The 18,668-nt window shown below is 40.6% G+C and overlaps 1 protein-coding gene across 2 annotated transcripts in view; it reads left to right on the top strand.

Moving 5' to 3' along the window:
- Positions 1-1,055: 1,055 nt before the first annotated feature.
- LOC307100871 (uncharacterized protein C12orf50 homolog) overlaps positions 1,056-18,668 on the top strand; it is a gene marked incomplete at both ends in the record, with an annotated part of 37,680 nt that continues 20,067 nt past the window's right edge. Inside the window, 4 exons of one of the 2 annotated variants that reach the window (XM_079773500.1) lie at positions 1,056-1,109; positions 3,557-3,676; positions 4,516-4,636; positions 18,244-18,402. In XM_079773500.1, the coding sequence (XP_079629626.1) occupies positions 1,056-1,109; positions 3,557-3,676; positions 4,516-4,636; positions 18,244-18,402 (454 nt within the window). Of the gene's footprint in view, positions 1,110-3,556; positions 3,677-4,515; positions 4,637-18,243; positions 18,403-18,668 lie in introns of those variants that run through there. The other variant, XM_079773501.1, reaches the window with a different exon arrangement.

The following is an 18,668-nucleotide window of genomic DNA, read 5'->3' as shown; positions in this document are numbered from 1 at the left end:
TACTTAGCCCACAATGGGAATCCATATGTTGATCTTTTAAGTTTCCAAATGAGTGCATTTCAATTTAAAAGTACATTTTAATCTAGTGTAATCTGTCACTTCTATGGCATCTTCTAAGTCACCTACTATGAATATTTTTGTTAATTTCTGCTAGGTTCTAATACTTTTAGTAAAGATAATAAGATGAAGAAACACTCAGCTGCTGATTGAAATGTCTCATTCTACAATCAAAGTGTATCACTTGGCTTCCAACACAGTCTCAAAATTTGCACGTGCTCTGGATCCTTTCTACGTTAGGAAGAAGCTCTTTCTCCTTTTGTGATGGATGCGTAATGAATGGAATATAGCTACTACAAGATGAATAAGTAATCCAATTTATTTTCAGGTACCTATTAAAATATTGCAATCTGAATGATTTTTTCCCCAAAATCAGTGGATAGTAGTGAGTATATATTTTACTAATTTATTATCTTAAAATATAGATAATATATTTACCTATTTAAAAGTTTAGTTTTCTTTTCAAACTATATGTAGAAAAATAGCCATTTACTTTGAAATACTTAATACTTTTGAGCTATACAATTATGAGCTAGTTTATGTTCGTATTCAATCAGAACATTGAAAGAAAATATACTATTTTATTTTTTACTAGCTGTTTTTGGTTACGATACTAGAATTGAGTAAGAGAAATACTGCACAGTATTCACTAAGGCAAACTAACCTACAGTTATAGGTGAGGTCATTTATGATGAGCAAACAATGGATTTGATAACAGTGAGGAAAATTCTGGAAGTTTGAGTTTGTGTGCTTACTAGCAACCACTTTCAACATTTCTGCAAAGCTAGAGAAGGTATCTTCTAATTTAAATTTCTTTAAGAAGTATCTATTATGTAATATACTGTCAACAGGAGGTCAGTTTTAAAGGAATAATACTGATAGCCTGAAAGACTCTGGAAAAGAAATTATTTTTCCCCTTACACACTGATAGTTCTTATAATTGTATTTCTGCAATTTTTATATTAAAAAACATTGGATTAGCAGCAAGAAAGTTGCAAATGGCAGAAGTTGGGAATGACTGCTATTTCTTTTTTAATTCCACATGCATAAAGGTAAATATACAACTTATAGTACTTCACATGTTAAAGATTTCTAGAATGAAGGGAGATATGGCAATAATTTGTATTGCTGAACCAAAATTTACTATTTTTATGTAAAATATTTTATGTATTTAAAATCTGAAGTAAAAGATTATCATGTATTATTGATATATTGAATTTCTCTGTGGAAATCATTTAAAATATTTGTGATAATTTAAAATATTTGTTTGAAACTACCCTTATATATGCCAGTTACATGCCAATGGCTCTTTTCATCTTGATGTGGCACTTTGCCTATATTATGGTTCTTTGGGCTATCAAATTTCTAATATGGAAACATAATATGACACATCATACTGTTTTGGTTAGTGTGGTTTCAGTCATATAAATTCAAATAAATTCAGGTCATTATCAAATTTAGTTTAATCAAATTGATTCCTTATTTGAAATTCATTAACCCAAGTAATGAATTTTCCCCTGTCAAGAGTCTAAGTAACAACAAACATTTTATATCATGGAAAAAGGAAAAGAAGTAATATAAACAAATTAGCCAGATATTAATTAGGTTTATAAAGTTAATTGGGAAACATAGTTAAGAGATTAGGATTAATGGATCGCAATGAAACCAAATAAATGTAGAAACTCAGTGTTTGGAGTTTTATGTTCATGCCAGAATGAACCCAGTGAAAGTCATGATGTAGCTAGTTTAAGGTGTTTCATCTCTGCTAGGAAACCTGAATATAATCAACCTCTTTGTCAGAATTAGATTCACTTCTAGTGCCTGTTACCTTATGGTTAAAAATCTATAATAATAAAAGGGTAATAAACTAATTAGACCGGACGTCTTCCAGATGTCCTTCCTGACGAAGCTGGGGCCGGAGGGAAGCCAGCCCAGGTCCCAGGTGCCTGCAGGTGGCCCGTGGGAAGGTGCCCCAGATCTCGGGTGCCTGCTGGCCACCAGAGGAGAAAAGCCCGGGACCCGGGTGCCGGAGAAGCCGGTGCCTGCAGCCGGGGGAAGAAAGGCCTACTCTTGCACGAATTTTCGTGCATCAGGCCTCTAGTAATAATATAATTTATGTTCTATATGGGCAGAGAGTTTTGTCTGTTTCACAGTATGTCTCCAAGTACTTAGCACAGTGATTGATGTGGTAGTAAGTTCTCAATCAAACAATACAATGATAGCAACCACAATACTGTATCCCACATAACCTTTAAAACAATCTGTGAGGAGGTCATATTATCCTTTTCACATATGAGGAAACGGAAGCACAAAGATGAATCATGTATTGACTGTGATTATCAACAAGTAGTGAAGCCAAGAGTTCAAATACTGACTTATCTAGACTCTTTGTACAATATTGTACTCTGAGATCCACTGATCCACTTTTAAAAGTGTAGGAGCCCAGCGCTGATTCCAACACTGTGACTCAGTGGTTGAGCATCTACCTATGAAACAGGAGGTCGCAGTTCAATTTCCTGTCAGGACACATGCCTGGGTTGTGAACTTGATCCCCAGTAGGGGTTGTGCAGGAGGCAGGCAATAAATGATTCACTTTCATCATTGATGTTTCTATCTCTCTCTCCCGCTCCCTTCCTCCCTGAAATAAAAAAAATATATATATATAATGTTTTTAAAAAGGGAGTAGAGAGTGAAGACCAGAGTAAAAGGGTGGTGAAAGATAAAAAACAATCATGAAACGTGTGTCAAAAGAGAAAAGAACTTAATGGAATACTTTTATTCTATGTTATCTATCTCTCTGCCTAAAAAAAAATTCCTTACAGTTTTTTTCACTACAGATCTATGTATAAAAGACAAAGAATAAAAAAGGTATAATAGCCCATTAAAATAATCCACATCTGCTTTTATTGGTATAAAAAAGTATTGGTATGTACATGTATTGGCACAATTGTTTTATCTATGTAAAACAAGGGCATAAAGCATATTTAATGTACCATAATGTGATAATTACTTAAAATTCCATAACAATTTAAAGTATAAGTTCCATTCACTTTCCTTATATAAACACACTTAACAGTGTCTTTGTAGACTGAGCGAGAAAACATTATATAATAAAAAGGTTGAGTAATAGAGTCATCTCCATAAGTAGAATATGGCTGGAAAGTCTATAAAAACACACTCTGGCTTTCTTCATTAGACTGTGATCAAAAGTATCACTGGTCTCATATTTATTCTGAGTGAGCCATATGGATTAAATGATAATAAAAAATAGCATTTTCATCACCGACTTGTGACATGATGTGTTATTTAATTGATTATATTTTCAATCTCACTAAAAAATAGACTACTTGGTCAAATTTTAAATTTATGGCCTTATACTTGTAGTATTTTTTAATTATAATTTGATCTCATATTTTCTTTAATTAATTAGCAGCCTACTGTTGTTGAACACTAACATTAATATATTGAGTTTTCTACACTGTTTACTTTTTTCTTCCAGGGTTCCCAGTGCCGGTTCCGACACTGTGAAAAGGCCCTTGGCAGTGACACTGTGTGCTCATTATGGAGAGAGGGAAAATGTCTAAATCCACTTTGCAGATTTAGACACATGGAAATGCAGGTAGAATTACTCAGCATCATTGTTTGTTAAAAAGATTTCCCTTCAATAATATTTTTACTTTTATAAAACAATAGGGAATACCTATTTTTTCCACTACTGAATTTTAGGCATTTTGCACTTTGCTCAATTTAAAAATCATAGAAAAGTGGGGGAGTATGTTTTAGGAATATCCATTGCATCTTTTATTTTTTTAAATACACTGAGTGGCCAGATTATTATGATCTCTGAAAGCATAATAATCTGGCCACTCAGTAAGTATATATTAGAGGCCTGGTGCATGAATTCGTGCATGGGTGGGGTCCAGCCAGACAGGCCAGGGGCAGGGGACGTGGGCGGTTGGCTGGCCTGCCTGCTGGTCGAACTCCTGGTCAAGGGGACAATTTGCATATTAGCCTTTTATTATATAGGATATACACTGAGTGGCCAGATTATTATGCGTTCAGAGGTCATAATAATCTGGCCACTCAGTGTATATTTTTATTGATTTCAGAGAGGAAGGGAGAGGGAGAGAGATAGAACATCAATGATGAGAGAGAATCATTAATTGGCTGCCTCCTGCACGCCCCACACTGGGGACTGAGCCCACACACAGGGCATGTGCCCTGACCAAGAATTGAACCATGACCTCCTGGTTCATAGGTCCACACTCAACCACTGAGCCATGCCAGTTGGGCTCCATTGCATCTTTTAAAGAACAGAGCTTAAAAACACTGAAAGCCAGGAAACACACACAGTATCCTATATCAGTAATTGCAATAGTTTTTCTTGTATTGTATTGTAGCTCATGGTATTTTTTATGACATCTGATCATTATATTTCTCCCACCTTTTTTTGTTTAGCAAAACTGCAGTATTTCATGCTTCTGGGAAACTCAGCCTCTTGGCTGTGTGAAGATCAGTTGTATCTTTTATCACAGCAAACCTCGAAATATCAATGGATTATTTTTGCCACCAAGTAGCAGTGAGTATATGTTTTGAATAACATAAGCATATCATACTATAACCTGGTTTTGGAGTAGCAGCAGATAATAACACATCAAGTAAAGTATGATGAGTAATGTGGTTTAATCGCCAGTGGATGATTTGGGAGGATTCTAGCAAGAATCATGAGATGAAGTTAGAATGAGTCATCAAGCAGCTAACAAGATAAAGGAAGCGAACAAAGAGCAAGTTAAACTTTCTGTGACTGTGTATCTAAAGTGGATTTTATTCATTTGAAAAGTGAGATGACTACTGACCTCACTAGATAGAAGGAAACTGTGTCTCTGCAAGCATCACACCACTGGAGCCGAGATCAGAGGTCATAACCTCCACACTGTCTCTTTGAATGTGTAGAGACCTCTTATAGGAAGGGAGAGCAAGGGCTTGCTCTGTTTTGCACACTTCTGCTTCCAGAAGAGCAGCTATATATGTGGTTCTTCCTAAGACTTTAGCGGTAGAGAAAATGTGACCCCACAGCTGCAAAACCTGTAGCACAATTTAATCCAACCAGATGTTATTGAGGTTCTATTATGTGGTGAACCTCACTCTACTTTCAGGGGGTGGGGAAGATTCAGAAGACACCAGGCCCTAAAACAGTGAATGGCAAGAACTTTGCTTAAGACATTGGCGGTGTCTGGTTTCCCTGATGTTGCATTGCTCTCCTGCTGTGACCATGACATTCTCCTGATGGAATAGTTCTAGTGATAAGCCTACAGGGTATCAGTCCTTGCGATGTGAAAACTTGGCTTCAGATAATCCTTGGCGAATGGATAACTAGAAATTAAGTCTCCCTATTCTAGTCTTCTGGAAAATTCTCATAATTTTCATCACACTTGTAATAGCTTGATCAGTGTTTCTCTTACTAAACTGTAGACATTACAAGGATGGGGATCATAACTAGTTCCCTTACCAATGTTTTGCACAGTATCTAGAGCACAGATGCTCAGTAAAACTGGATGTATAGATAGATAGACGGATGGGGGATGGATGGATGACTGCTGAAAGGTAATCTACTGGGATGGAAGTTTTGCATCTACAAAGTGATTGGCCCCATTGATTTACACATAGTATGATTTTATTTTATGGGGAACATTATACTGAATTCTTTATATTTAGTTAATAATTTGCTTCTGAATGGTCTATGGGTAATATTATTATCTTTCAAACCAACTCCTCAGGATAGAGGGAAACCTGTTTGGGCAAAGAAAGGGAAGAATGCCTGGCTGGTGTGCTCAGTGGTTAGAGCGTTAGCCCATGCACCAAAGGGTCTCCGGTTTGATTCCCTGATAAGGGCATGTACCTGGGTTGTGGGTTGACTCCCTGCCCTTGTTGAGGAGCATGTGTGAGGCAACCAATCGATGTGTATTTTTCACATCAATGTTTCTCTGTCTCTCTCTCTCTGCCTCTCTCAGCTAGGTGGAGAGATACATAAGGCAAGGTGTGAAAAGCAAAGGAAATATCCTCAGGTGAGGGTTAACCAAAAGAAAAAAAAAAGTAGAATGTGCAACTGACAATTATTTGGGAACCCACTCTCAGACATTCCCTGGGCTAAGTTTTATAGGGATACATTTTATTATTCTGATCTACTAGACATAAAATCTGGGGGTTAAGTGTAACTTCTAGAAGTCTCAATTTCATCAACAGGTGTCAAGGTTGAGCCTGATTCTTGGAGTAAGATTTTCCCACTTTTAATGGAGTCACAACTACATTCATGCACTGAGAGCAAACCCTCCCCTCCGCATTCCACCTCCATTGTGAAAGGGAATAAGCTGGGTTCCTGGGCTGCGAATACCCTGCTTCCTCAGCCTCCTTTCCCTCTATCTAGAGGAGATGAGAGAGAGCCCCTTGAACATAGCCTTATCATGTCCACTTATCTGTTTGAATTCACCAGGACTAATTTCATTCTGCCCTTTACCCTCTTTATGTCAGTTTGTCTAGGAAAAAAAACCCCAAAAAAACACTTCTGTGTTTTTCCTTCACTCTTACACTACTGGCATACTCACAACAGTTCTAACACCAAATGAGTGTGTTTTCCCCCCCTACACCAAACAATTCTCTGTGACATCAGCTGAGTATCCTACAATTCAATTTTATTTTGACAACTAGAGGCCCAGTGCATGAAATTTGTGCACTGTGGAGAGGGGTGTCCCTCAGCCCAACCTGCACCCTCTCCAATCTGGGATCTCTCTCACAATCCGGGACTGCTAGCTCCCAACCGCTCACCTGCCTGCCAGCATGATCACCCCCTAACCACTCCCCTGCCAACCTGATCGACGCCAAACTGTTCCCCTGCCAGCCCGATCACCCCCAACTGCCCTCCCCTGCAGGCCTGGTCCCCCCCCCCCCAATTGCCCTTCCCTGCCAGCCTGGTTGCCCCTAACTGCCCTCCCCTGCTGGCCTGCTCGCCCCTAACTACCCTCCCCTGCTTTCCTGATTGCCCACAACTACCCTCACCTGCCAGCCATCTTGTGGCGGCCATCTTTGACCACATGGGGGTGGCCATCTTGTGTGAGGGTGTGAGGTCAATTTGCATATTACCTCTTTCTTATATAAGATAATCAGAATTAGCAAAGACCCAAAACACAGGTCTTAATTAGCTAACTTTATTTTAATTTTGTTTGTTTTTAATATATTTTTATTGATTTCAGAGAAGAAGGAAGAGGAAGAGAGAGATAGAAACATCAATGATGAGAGAAAATCATTGATCGGCTGCCTCCTGTATGTCCCCTACTGGGGATCAAGCCAGCCACTGGGGCATGTGCCCTGACTGGGAATCGAATTGTGATCTCCTGGTTCATAGGTCAATGTTCAACCACTGACCCACACTGGCCCAGAGAGAGTACCCAAACTTTAGATATCAATTGTAAGTAGTAGACCCCTAGGTTACCCACAACTAACTTGGCTACAACTTGGAGATTCCCATGATTTCAGTCCTTGAATTGAATCACTTGCTAGAATAGCTCACAGAACTCAGAAACTCCTACTTACATTACCAGTTTATTATATAATAGAGTATTTAAAGGATACAGATAAACAGCTAGGTGGAGAGATACATAAGGCAAGGTCTGAAAAGGTGGGAGCACAGGAACTTCTGTTCCTGGGGGGTTGGGGTATGCCACTTTCCTGGTACGTGGACATGTTCACCAACCTCAAAGCTCTCTGAATTCTGTACTTTTGGGATTTCTTAAGGAGGCTTAAGTGACTCTACTTGATCTAGTGCTCTGATACCTCTCTGAATTTATCTCCCACAACTCTTCTACTTGCTCACGCTGCTCCAACCACACTAGTTTCCTTGCTTTTTCCTAGAGCATGTTAGCATGCTCCTGCTTTAGGATCTTTGCTTGAAATCCTCTTCTATCAATATCTTTATGGTCAATTCCTTTACCTCTTCAAAGCCTTAGTCAAATATAACCTTTTAATAGGTGTATTCTGAACCCTTTTTGAAATGTAATCAGCCTTTCTACCTCCTCCCTATACATTTCCAATCTTCCTGGCCTTGCGAACTTTATTTTTGCCATATTCCTTATAATTTTTTCAGATCCAATATAATATACTTGTTTCCTACATCTAATGTTTGTTGTCTGACTCCTCCCTTTAGAATGAATGTTCCATAAGAGCCGACGTCTTCCTTTGGTTCACTGATAAATCCCAAGCACCTACTATAGGAACTTCGAATTACCTATCACATAGTGGCCAATTCTACCCTAGACAGTTCTGAATAATATGTACAGGGGTGGGCAAAAGTAGGTTTACAGTTGTGGGTTTGCAAAACATAGAGTTTATTCTTGTATTATTATTTATTAATTGTTGTATTATTTATTTGTATTACAACTGTAAAACTACTGTTGCCCACCTCTGTATTTGTGTTAAGCGCCCAGCTATTTTCCCTCTGTCACAACACATTTCTGTGCTCTAGGAAAGCAGGTTCAATTCCTAGACTGTAGGGAAACTACCAAGCCAGTTGAATTATGTATTGAATGACCATATCATCAGCTCATTTTGGAAATATTACAATACCTCAAAAATTATAGTTTGATCTTTTGTAAACCTAATATTTCCTACTATATTTCCAGGAGCACCTATTCACCAAGGTCCATGTTAACCAAAACTGGGACCATAAATCTTCTGACCTCAAAGATTACTTTATAAAACTGTACATTTATTGAAATCTACCTTTTTATGTTTTAGTAAGTGCATGTGATTGATAAATTTAGGGTGGGATTATGACAACAATAATAAAGTATCAATTCACATTGCATAGCTCAATTTATGTGTAATTTTGTCAGGTTAAAATAGTATAAAATTTAGACATTTAAATGTGCAACTTGTGATAATTTCTAAGGCCTCTGGTCGATGAATTAAGACTCATCATGTGGTCCAGATTAAGTGGGTGAGTTGGAGCCCTAGCAATGCTATCTAAGTCACCAGCTGTGCTCTTGCAGAAGGAGGTGTTTGCCAAAAGCAATTTTTCATTAGTTGATTTGCTGTTGTATGCTGTCTTTAAACACTGACTGCAATTATCAAGAGTTCTGCATTTTTTTGTCTAAAAGTATAAAACTGCCTGTCAGTCCTTTTGCAGTTTAAACTTTAACCTGCTAGCAAATTAAAAAAGTTTTTGGACGCTTTTGAAAGAGACTTCATTTAAATGTTGCTAAACCAGACATTTTAAGAAGAGGCTTAATCCCTCTGGTTATCATCTACAAGTTTAAAAGCAAATAGCAGATAAATCAAATGATGGTGCTAAGATAACATAAATCAGCTGATATTTGCTATAATTATGTGAAGTAGGTAGGTATTTCTGAGTACATTTTATATTTTCTTTGCAAGCAGGTTAGGTACTTTTTTTCTCTGCCATGACATATGTTAGAGGTTAGTGTACTCAGAATAACTGTTCCTCTTATTGAACTCTCCAAATTTTGCTAGGGGACAGTTTGTTCAAAACACAGTAGCTGACACATTAGAGCAATTATTCATCTCCTTGGTTAATTGCCATGTTATTCTATCATGAACAATTGAATGGGCTATTTGATTCTCATTTATTCTAAGTCACTGTGTCTTAGAGAGATGCCTTGGCCAACTATGTGGCCACTTTATTTTATTTTTTATCATTTTATTGATTTTAGAGAGGAAGGAAGAGAGGGAGAAAGATAGAAACATCAATGATAAGAGAGAATCATTGATCGGCTGCCTCATGCATGCACCACACTTGAGGTGAGCCCACAACCCAGGCATGTACTCTGACTGGGAATTGAACCGTGATCTCCTGGTTCATAGGTCAACACTCAACCACTGAACCACGCCAGCTGGGCTATGTGGCCACTTTAATGAACTTTGGATCAGCTCATTTTAGAAGCTCTTACTTAAATGAATATGTGTACATCACCTTTTTATTCTAAGTCTTGAAAAACTATCTACACTAATAAAAGAGAAACATACAAATTGACCGTACCTCTGCTACACCCACCAGCCAATCAGGAGCAAGTATGCAAATTAACCCAACTAAGATGGAGGTGGCCACAGAGCTGGAGCAAGCAGGAGGCTTGGGTTGCCCCCGGAGATGGAGGAAGCCAAGCTTCCCACCTGCCCTGGCCGGCCCTGGCCTCCGCTCAAGGCTACAAAGTTTCAATTATAGAAGATAAATAAATCCCAGATACCTGCTTCCAGCCAGCCCTGGCCTCCACTCAAGGAGACGCTGAAAAAAAAAAAAAGAAAAGAAAAAAAGGAGAGCCTGGATCAATGGGGGGCGTGGCCAGCCTGAAAACAGCCCTCAGCCCCTCACCCAGGCTGGCCAGGCACCCCAGCGGGGACTCTCACCCCATGGGGGCGTGGCTGGCCTGCAAACCACCACAGGCCCCACGCCCAGGCTGCCCTATGCCCCAAGGGAACCCTAACCCTGATCTGGGACACCCTTCAGGGAAAACCAGCCAGCTCCCACCCATGCACCAGGCCTCTATATATACTAATAAAATGCTAATTAGACTGGGATACCTTCCAGGAGACCTTCTGGATGTTCTTCTGGACAAAGCCATGGTGGCAGGGCCAAGGTAGAGGTGGTTAGAGGCCAAGAGGGGTGGGCAGTTGTGGATGATCAGGCCAGGATAGGACAGCAGTTGTGAGTGATCAGGGGCGGGACCACTGGGGGTAAGCAGACCAGCAGGGGGGCCAGTTGGGGGCAAGCAGGATGTCAGTGGGGTCAGTTGGAGGTGATCAGGACAGTGGGGGGGGCAGTTTGGAGTGAGCAGGCCAGCAGGGGGGCAGTTGGGGGCAAGCAGGCCAGTGGGGAGGGAAGGTGGGGGTGAGCAGGCCAGCTGGGGGGGGCAGTTGGGGGTGAGCAGGCCAGCAGGGGGAGCAGTTGGGGGTGAGCACACTGGCACAGGGGACAGTTGGGGGTGATCAGGCTTGGCAGGGGGGATATTTGGGGGTGAGCAAGCTGGCGGCAGGGGGCAGTTGGGGGCGAGCAGGCAGGCAGGTAAGCGGTTAAGAGCCAGCAGTCCCAGATTGCGAGAGGGATGTCTGACTGCCGGTTTAGGCCCGATCCCTGTAAACCAGCAGTGGGACATCCTTCGAGGGGTACCAGTTTGGAGAGGGTGCAGGCCTGGCTGAGGGACACCCCACCCCCCATGCATGAATTTCGTGCACCGGGCCACTAGTTGTCTAATAAATGGCTCTTAAATCCTCTCTAATAATAGACAAATATGCAAATTGACCATACCTCCGACACACCCACAAGCCACGCCCATCATCCAATCAGAGCGAGTATGCAAATTAACCCAAACCAAGATGGCTACAGCCACAGAGAGCAAGGTTTCCTAGGTAACAGAGGAAGCCAAGCTTTCCACCTGCCCTAGCCAGGCCTAAGCCTCCACTCAAGCTACAAAGTTTCAATTATAGAAGGTAAACAAATTCAAACAAATGGCGGCAGACTGGAGCTTGAGAGAGCAGGCCAGGGTTGCCGGCGGCAACAGGGGAAGCAAAGCTTTCTGTACACCCTGTCCGGGCCCAGGCCTCCGCTTAAGGCTACAAAGTTTCAATTATAACCCCAACAGAAATGGCTGCTGGCCGGCCTCGGAGGGAGCCCCAGGCTTGGCTCTGCTCCAGGCTACAAAGTTTCAATTGTAGAAGGAAAATAAATTCCAGATACCAGGGCCTCCGCTTGGGTAGCCAGGGGGCGTGGCCGGCCTGCAAACCACCACAGGCCCCTCGCTCAGGCCGCCCCACACCCCAAGGGAAACCCCACCTGATCCGGGATGCCCTTCAGGGCAAACCAGCTGGCCCCCACCTGTGCACCAGGCCGCTATCCTATCTAATAAAAGAGTAATATACAGATTGATCATCACTGCAACACACAATATAGCTGCCCCCATGTGGTCAAAGATCCTGCCCCCATGTGGACACAAGATGGCCACCACAAGATGGCCAGCAGGAGAGGGCAGTTGGGAGACACCCGGCCTGCAAGGGAGGGCAGTTGAGAGGGACCAAGCCTGCAAGGGAGGGCAGTTGGAGGTGATCAACCCTGCAGGAGAGGGCAGTTAGGGGTGACCAGGCCGGCAGAGGAGGGAAGTTGGGGGCAAACAGGCTGGCAGCAGAGTGGTTTAGGGGGTGATCAGGCTGGCAGGCAGAAGCGGTTAGGGGCAATCAGGAAGGCAGGCAGGCAAGCAGTTGGGAGCCAGCAGTCCTGGATTGTGAGAGGGATGTCCGACTGCCCACCAGGATCGGACCTAAATAGGCAGTCGGACATCCCTCAAGGGGTTCCATATTGGAGAGGGTACAGGCTGGGCTGAGGGACAACCCCCCTCCGTGCACGAATTTCATGCACCGGGCCTCTAGTAGTTCAATAAACACTTTGACTTGAATATATGCATCAGTAAAAGACTAATTTTGAGTTTAAGATAGTAACAATTAATTGTTAATGGTTATAAGAGACGAGATTTGTTCAACTCAGTTTTTTTCTCTTTGGGGGAAGGTGAAGAAGGGTTGCATAAATGCCATAACCCATACAATGTTGACCCTTAAAACAATTTGTGTTTGAATGGGCTATTCTTCATCCTGACTGAACACTGTTTCTTCTCATTCATGATCCAAAGTGCTGCTGAAAGTACAAAAAAAATAAAGGCAGTTTCATTTTTAATTTTTGAGGAAACTCCATACTGTTCTCCACAGTGGCTGCACCAGTCTGCATTCCCACCAGCAGTGCACGAGGGTTCCTTTTTCTCCGCGTCCTTGCCAGCACTTGTTTGTTGATTTGTTGATGATAGCCATTCTGACAGGTGTGAGGTGATACCTTATTTTAGTTTTAATTTGCATTTCTGATGATTAGTGACATTGAGCATTTTTTCATATGTCTATTGATCATATGTATGTCTTCTTTGGAGAAATGTCTGTTCTGCCCCTTTGCCCCTTTTTTAATTGGATTATTTGTCTTCCTGGTGTTGAGTTGTAATAAGTTTTTTGTATATTTTGGAAATTAACCCTTTGTCATATGTATCATTGGTGAATATGTTCTCCCATACAGTGAGCTCCCTTTTAATTTTGTTGATGGTTTCTTTTGCTGTGCAGAAGTTTTTTATTTTGATGTAGTCCCATTTGTTTATTTTCTTCTTAGTTTCCTTTGCTCTAGGAAATGTATCTGTAAACTTATTGCTATGACAGATGTCTGAGATTTTGCCGCCTATGGTTTCTTCTAGGATTTTTATGGTTTCATGACTTACATTTAAGTCTTTTATCCATTTGAGTTTATTCTTGTGTATGGTGTAAGTTGGTGATCAAGTTTCATCATTTTTTTTCATGTACCTGTCCAAATTTCCCAACACCATTTATTGAAGAGACTGCCTGTACTCCATTATATGTTCTTGCCTCCTTTGTCAAATATTAATTGAACATATGGCATATGTTGATTTCTGAAGTCTCTGTTCTGGTCCATTGATCTATATGACTGCTCTTGTGCCAGTACCAGACTATGTTGATTAAAATGGCTTTGTAGTATAGTTTGATACCCATATTGTGATTCCTCTAACTTTGTTTTTCTTTCTCAAGATTCCTAAAGCCATTTGGGGGCTTTTATTTTTCCATATAAAGTTTTGGAGTTTTTGTTCTAGCTCTGTGAAATATGCCATTGGTATTTTAATAGGGATTTCATTGAATCTATTCATTGAATCTATTGCATTGCTGTGGTTAATAAGGACATTTTAATGATGATGTTAATTCTTCCTATCCATGAATACGGTATATGCTTTTCCTTATTTGTATCTTCCTCTATTTCTTATTTTAATATTCTACAGTTTTCTGAGTACAGGTCTTTTACCTTATTGGTAAAGTTTATTCCTAGTTATCTTATTTTTGTAGTTGTTGCAATGATAAATGAGATTGTTTGATTGAGTAATCCCACTTCTGGGAATATATCCTAAGAATCCTGAAACATCTATCAGAATATATGCACCTCTACGTGCATAGCAGTGTTATTTACAATAGATAAGATCTAGAATCAGTCCAAGTGCCCATCAGTAGATGAATGGATAAAAAAGTGGTGGTACATTTATACAATGGAATACTATGCAGCAGGGAAAAAAGAACAATCTCTTACCCTTTGTAACACTATGGATGGTCTTGGAGATTATTATGTAACTGAAATAAGCCAGTCAGAGGAAGACAAATATCACATGATCTCAATTATATGTGGAATCTTATGAACATGATGAATGGAGGAGCAAAATAAATCCAAAGACAAGGATGTGTGGAACAGGCTGACAAATCTCAGAGGGAAGAGGGATATGGGGGACTGGAAGAGATTAACCAAAGAACATATATGCATATATGCACAGCCCATGGACATAGTCAATAGTATGATGAAGGCCTGGGGTGGAGTGAGGGTTGGATGGAGGGGGCAAATGGGGAAGTTGGGGGCATCTCTAATACTTTCAATAATAATAATAATCCTCTCTAATAAAATGGTAATATGCAAATTAACCATCACTCCGCTACATAAGCCACGCCCACCAGCCAAGCCACACCCACCAGCCAATCAGGGCAAGTATGCAAATTAACCCAAACCAAGATGGCTACAGCCACAGAGAGCAAGGTTTCCCAGGTAACAGAGGAAGCCAAGCTTTCCATAGCCATTGCAGGCCTAAGCCTCCACTCAAGCTACAAAGTTTCAATTATAGAAGGTAAATTCAAACAAATGGCGGCAGAATGGAGCTTGAGACAGCAGACCAGGGTTGCCGGCGGCAACAGGGGAAGCAAAGCTTTCCACACACCCTGGCCGGGCCCACCCGCTTAAGGCAACAAAGTTTCAATTGTAGAAGGTGAATTAACTGCCACAGAAATGGCAGCCGCCCCGGAGGGAGCAGCAGGCTTGGCTCCGCTCCAGGCTACAAAGTTTCAATTGTAGAAGGAAAATAAATCCCAGATACCAGGGCCTCTGCTTGGGTTGCCAGGAAGCGTGGCCGGCCTGCAAACCACCACAGGCCCCTCGCTCAGGCCGCTCCACGCCCTAAGGGAACCCCACCCTGATCCGGGACACCCTTCAGGGCAAACCAGCTGGCCCCCACCTGTGCACCAGGCCTCTATCTTATCTAATAAAAGAGTAATATACAAATTGATCATCACTGCAACACACATTATAGCTGCCCCCATGTGGTCAAAGATCCTGCCCCCATGTGGACACAAGATGGCCACTACAAGATGGCCAGCAGGGGCGGGCAGTTGGGAAGCACCCGACCTGCAAGGGAGGGCAGTTGAGAGGGACTAGGCTTGCAAGGGAGGGCAGTTGGAGGTGATCAACCCTGCAGGAGAGGGCAGTTAGGGGTGACCAGGCCGGCAGAGGAGAGAAGTTGGGGGCAAACAGGCTGGCAGGGGAGCAGTTAAGCATCAACCAGGCTGGCAGCGGAGTGGTTAGGGGGTGATCAGGCTGGCAGGCAGAAGCGGTTAGGGGCAATCAGGAAGGCAGGCAGGCAAGCAGTTGGGAGCCAGCAGTCCTGGATTGTGCGAGGGATGTCCTACTTCCCTCCAGGAGTCCCAGATTGGAGAGGGTACAGGCTGGGCTGAGGGACAACCCCCCTCCGTGCACGAATTTCGTGCTCCGGGCTTCTAGTAATAATAATAATAATAATAATAATAATAATAATAAATAAATAAAGGCAGGTCCTCAAATATTAGTTCTCTAGTCCTACCATTTTTTAGTTGCATCTGAGACCTCCACAGACTTGCTTTTTGGAACAGTGTCAATTGAAATTTTAATTATGATTTAAAAAACACACAAAGTAGCTTTATCAGAAATGGGAAAATCTCATATTTAGTGTTTTCAAATACTGTCCTATATTAAGCATTTTCTATGTGGCAGCATTGTTGTGGGCACTTTGCATGCCTAATTTTATTTACTCATCACAAAACCCTGCAAAATAGTTAGTATTCTCATTATAAATGGGTAAACTGAGACCTAAAGAAGCTAAATATCTCAGGCAGAATAACACATCTTATAAGTGGCAGTACCTCAATTCAAATACATTTCTGACTGACTCTAAAACTGTCTCACAAAACCAAACAAACAAATGATGCAAAGATCATTGGTATTTAAGGTCTCATGGAAAAGTTACCACAAATCAACAAAGGTATAAAAATATGTATCAAAACCGTTAGCACATCACTATTTTAACCATTATGGAGGGTTAAACTTTACTGTGTGAGAAAAAAAAAATTTTTGCATTATTTGATTAACAAGTAATTCACCTGAATTATCTATTTCGTATTTCTAACTGGATAGTTTCTGGTCATTAAATGTGTTGTCTTGTTCATCCTATAACATTCTTATTCTGACAAATATTTTAATACACTGAATGGGAAGGTATAATGATCAGTGGTCTTTATTTTTGATGATCTATCTCCTAAAACATTTTTGATTAACCAAACTATTTCATCATAAATTTGAATAGTTGCAAAGGATGTACTTTCCAACATTTTATCAATACTAAAATTTGAAAATAAAATTTTTATTACTTTTTAAAATACATCCAATAACCTATGAATTACCATAATGATTTGATGCCCATCATCTATTTAAAAAATATAAGAACAACAATCTCAATAAACTCAAGTTTATTATTTTGTAGGTCTATCATTTAGAAATTTGAGGCAGATCTCTGTGGGTTAAAATTAGGGTGTCTGCGGTGCTGCATTTCTCCGAGGAACTCTGACAGAGAATCTGTTTCTTTGCCTTTTGCCGTTTGTGGAGGTCTTCTCTATCATCTTGGTTCATGCCCCGCTTCCTCCATCTTCAAAGTCAGGAGTGGATAGCCAAGTCCAAGTCCCATTCACTCTGACCTAGCTTCCACTGTCTCATCTCCCTTCCTGGCTCTCCTCCTCTGCATCTCTTCCGCTTTAAAGACCTTTCGATCACCTTGGGCCCATCTAAATAATCCAGGATAATCTGCCAATTTTAAAGTAGGCTTATTGGCTATCTTAATTCCATCTACAGCCACAGTTATAGACATCTTTCTTGGGAGGCTGGGGGAGGAATTATTCTGCCTACCACACTATGATTTTTTCCTGGTAGAAATGCGTGTAAGTCAAGGTAATAGAGAAACCCCTATGGGTTCGTGGTAGTTTGATTAATCAATCACTAAAGGAGGATTTCTCTTTTGGGCAATGTAAACTTTGGCATCAGTGAAGGGTATGCCTTCATGTTGTAAAGTGGAGAAAGGCTTTTGTGAACTCGGGCTCGTTCACAAATTTATTTTCCCCAAACTTAAGGGGAAAATAAATGTGGAAATTGAGGCTCTGAAATAGGATTGGTTGTTTTCAAATTATTGGGATGGCATATCCACTGAAAGCCAGCCTTCTCATGACCCAGGACCCCAGTTAGACGATCATTGATTCGGGGCAGTGGTTTCCAAACTTGGCTGCCTTTATAATTTACCTGAGGTATTGAAACAATAGTATCAGATTTCCCAGCTTAGTTCAGACCTGCTGAATCAGAAGTTTAGAAAGCAGAAACCCAAAAGATGCTTCGAAAATTTTCTGTAGCTGACTCTGATAATTAGCCAGATTAGATAAATATTGGTGTGGAAAACAAAGGAAGTTGATTTAGTAATGATAAAAAGTACATGTATTCACTAACCACTTCTATTAATTGCTGGTTAGTTGTGAAGGTCACAGAACATTTAAATATGACCTAGAGCTTTGGCCAGTCTAACTCCTGTGTACCCAATAGAGAAATCTGAAGGTATCATTTTTCCTCACTTCCAAGTAAGACACATAAACTCTGCCAGCATAAGCTATGCCTTACGTGAGCTTGACTTTGTTAATTTGGCGTAATGTGATTAGTTAAGTTATAGTCTCATCCTGCAGATCTTATGTAAGAATACAGTAATGCTTGTGATCACTTTTAACTTATACCAAAAGTGTGCGATATACCAAGTTATGGTTAAATTACTATCTAATATCTATGAATTAATATATTTTCCACACCATCCAAGCTGTTGATTTTCTATAAGTTCGTTTAATATCCTTTTCATAAATATACAGTTAATCAGAAGAACAATGGTTGATCATTATATATTTTGATAAGACTGAAATGTTGCATTTTCTCTGTAGATATTACACTACAAAAAGATACTCAGGAAGGAACTCCACCCCTGACGCAGAGTCAGGAGCCCCTGAAACCTCAGGAGAATATATCACGACCCATTCACCATCCTTTAGTTTTAAAAACCAACTTTGAGGAAGAAGAGGAGGAAGGAAATGAGCAGAATGGTTAGTAAACTTTTTCTCAGATTTATAATGCACATTCAAAAAACCTCATATTTTCCACATATTATTTTTTCCTTCTAGAGTTTTATAGTGTAATATATAAGGCATATTTTGATGAGAAAATAGCTTTAAATTTAATAAGTATATTAAATTCATTATGTCCTAATTTGTTCTATGTCTACACATGCTTATTATTTGGATTGGAAGGTTTTTGTTGTATGATGGGTGGGAGACAGTTTTCCTGTTTAAGTATGTACAGTTGCTTGTAG

The sequence above is a fragment of the Cnephaeus nilssonii genome (assembly GCF_951640355.1).
Source record: "Cnephaeus nilssonii genome assembly, chromosome: 6".
Taxonomy (NCBI): Eukaryota; Metazoa; Chordata; class Mammalia; order Chiroptera; family Vespertilionidae; genus Cnephaeus; species Cnephaeus nilssonii.
Note: the sequence above shows the minus strand (reverse complement) of the source record. Positions and strands in the feature narration are given on the sequence as shown.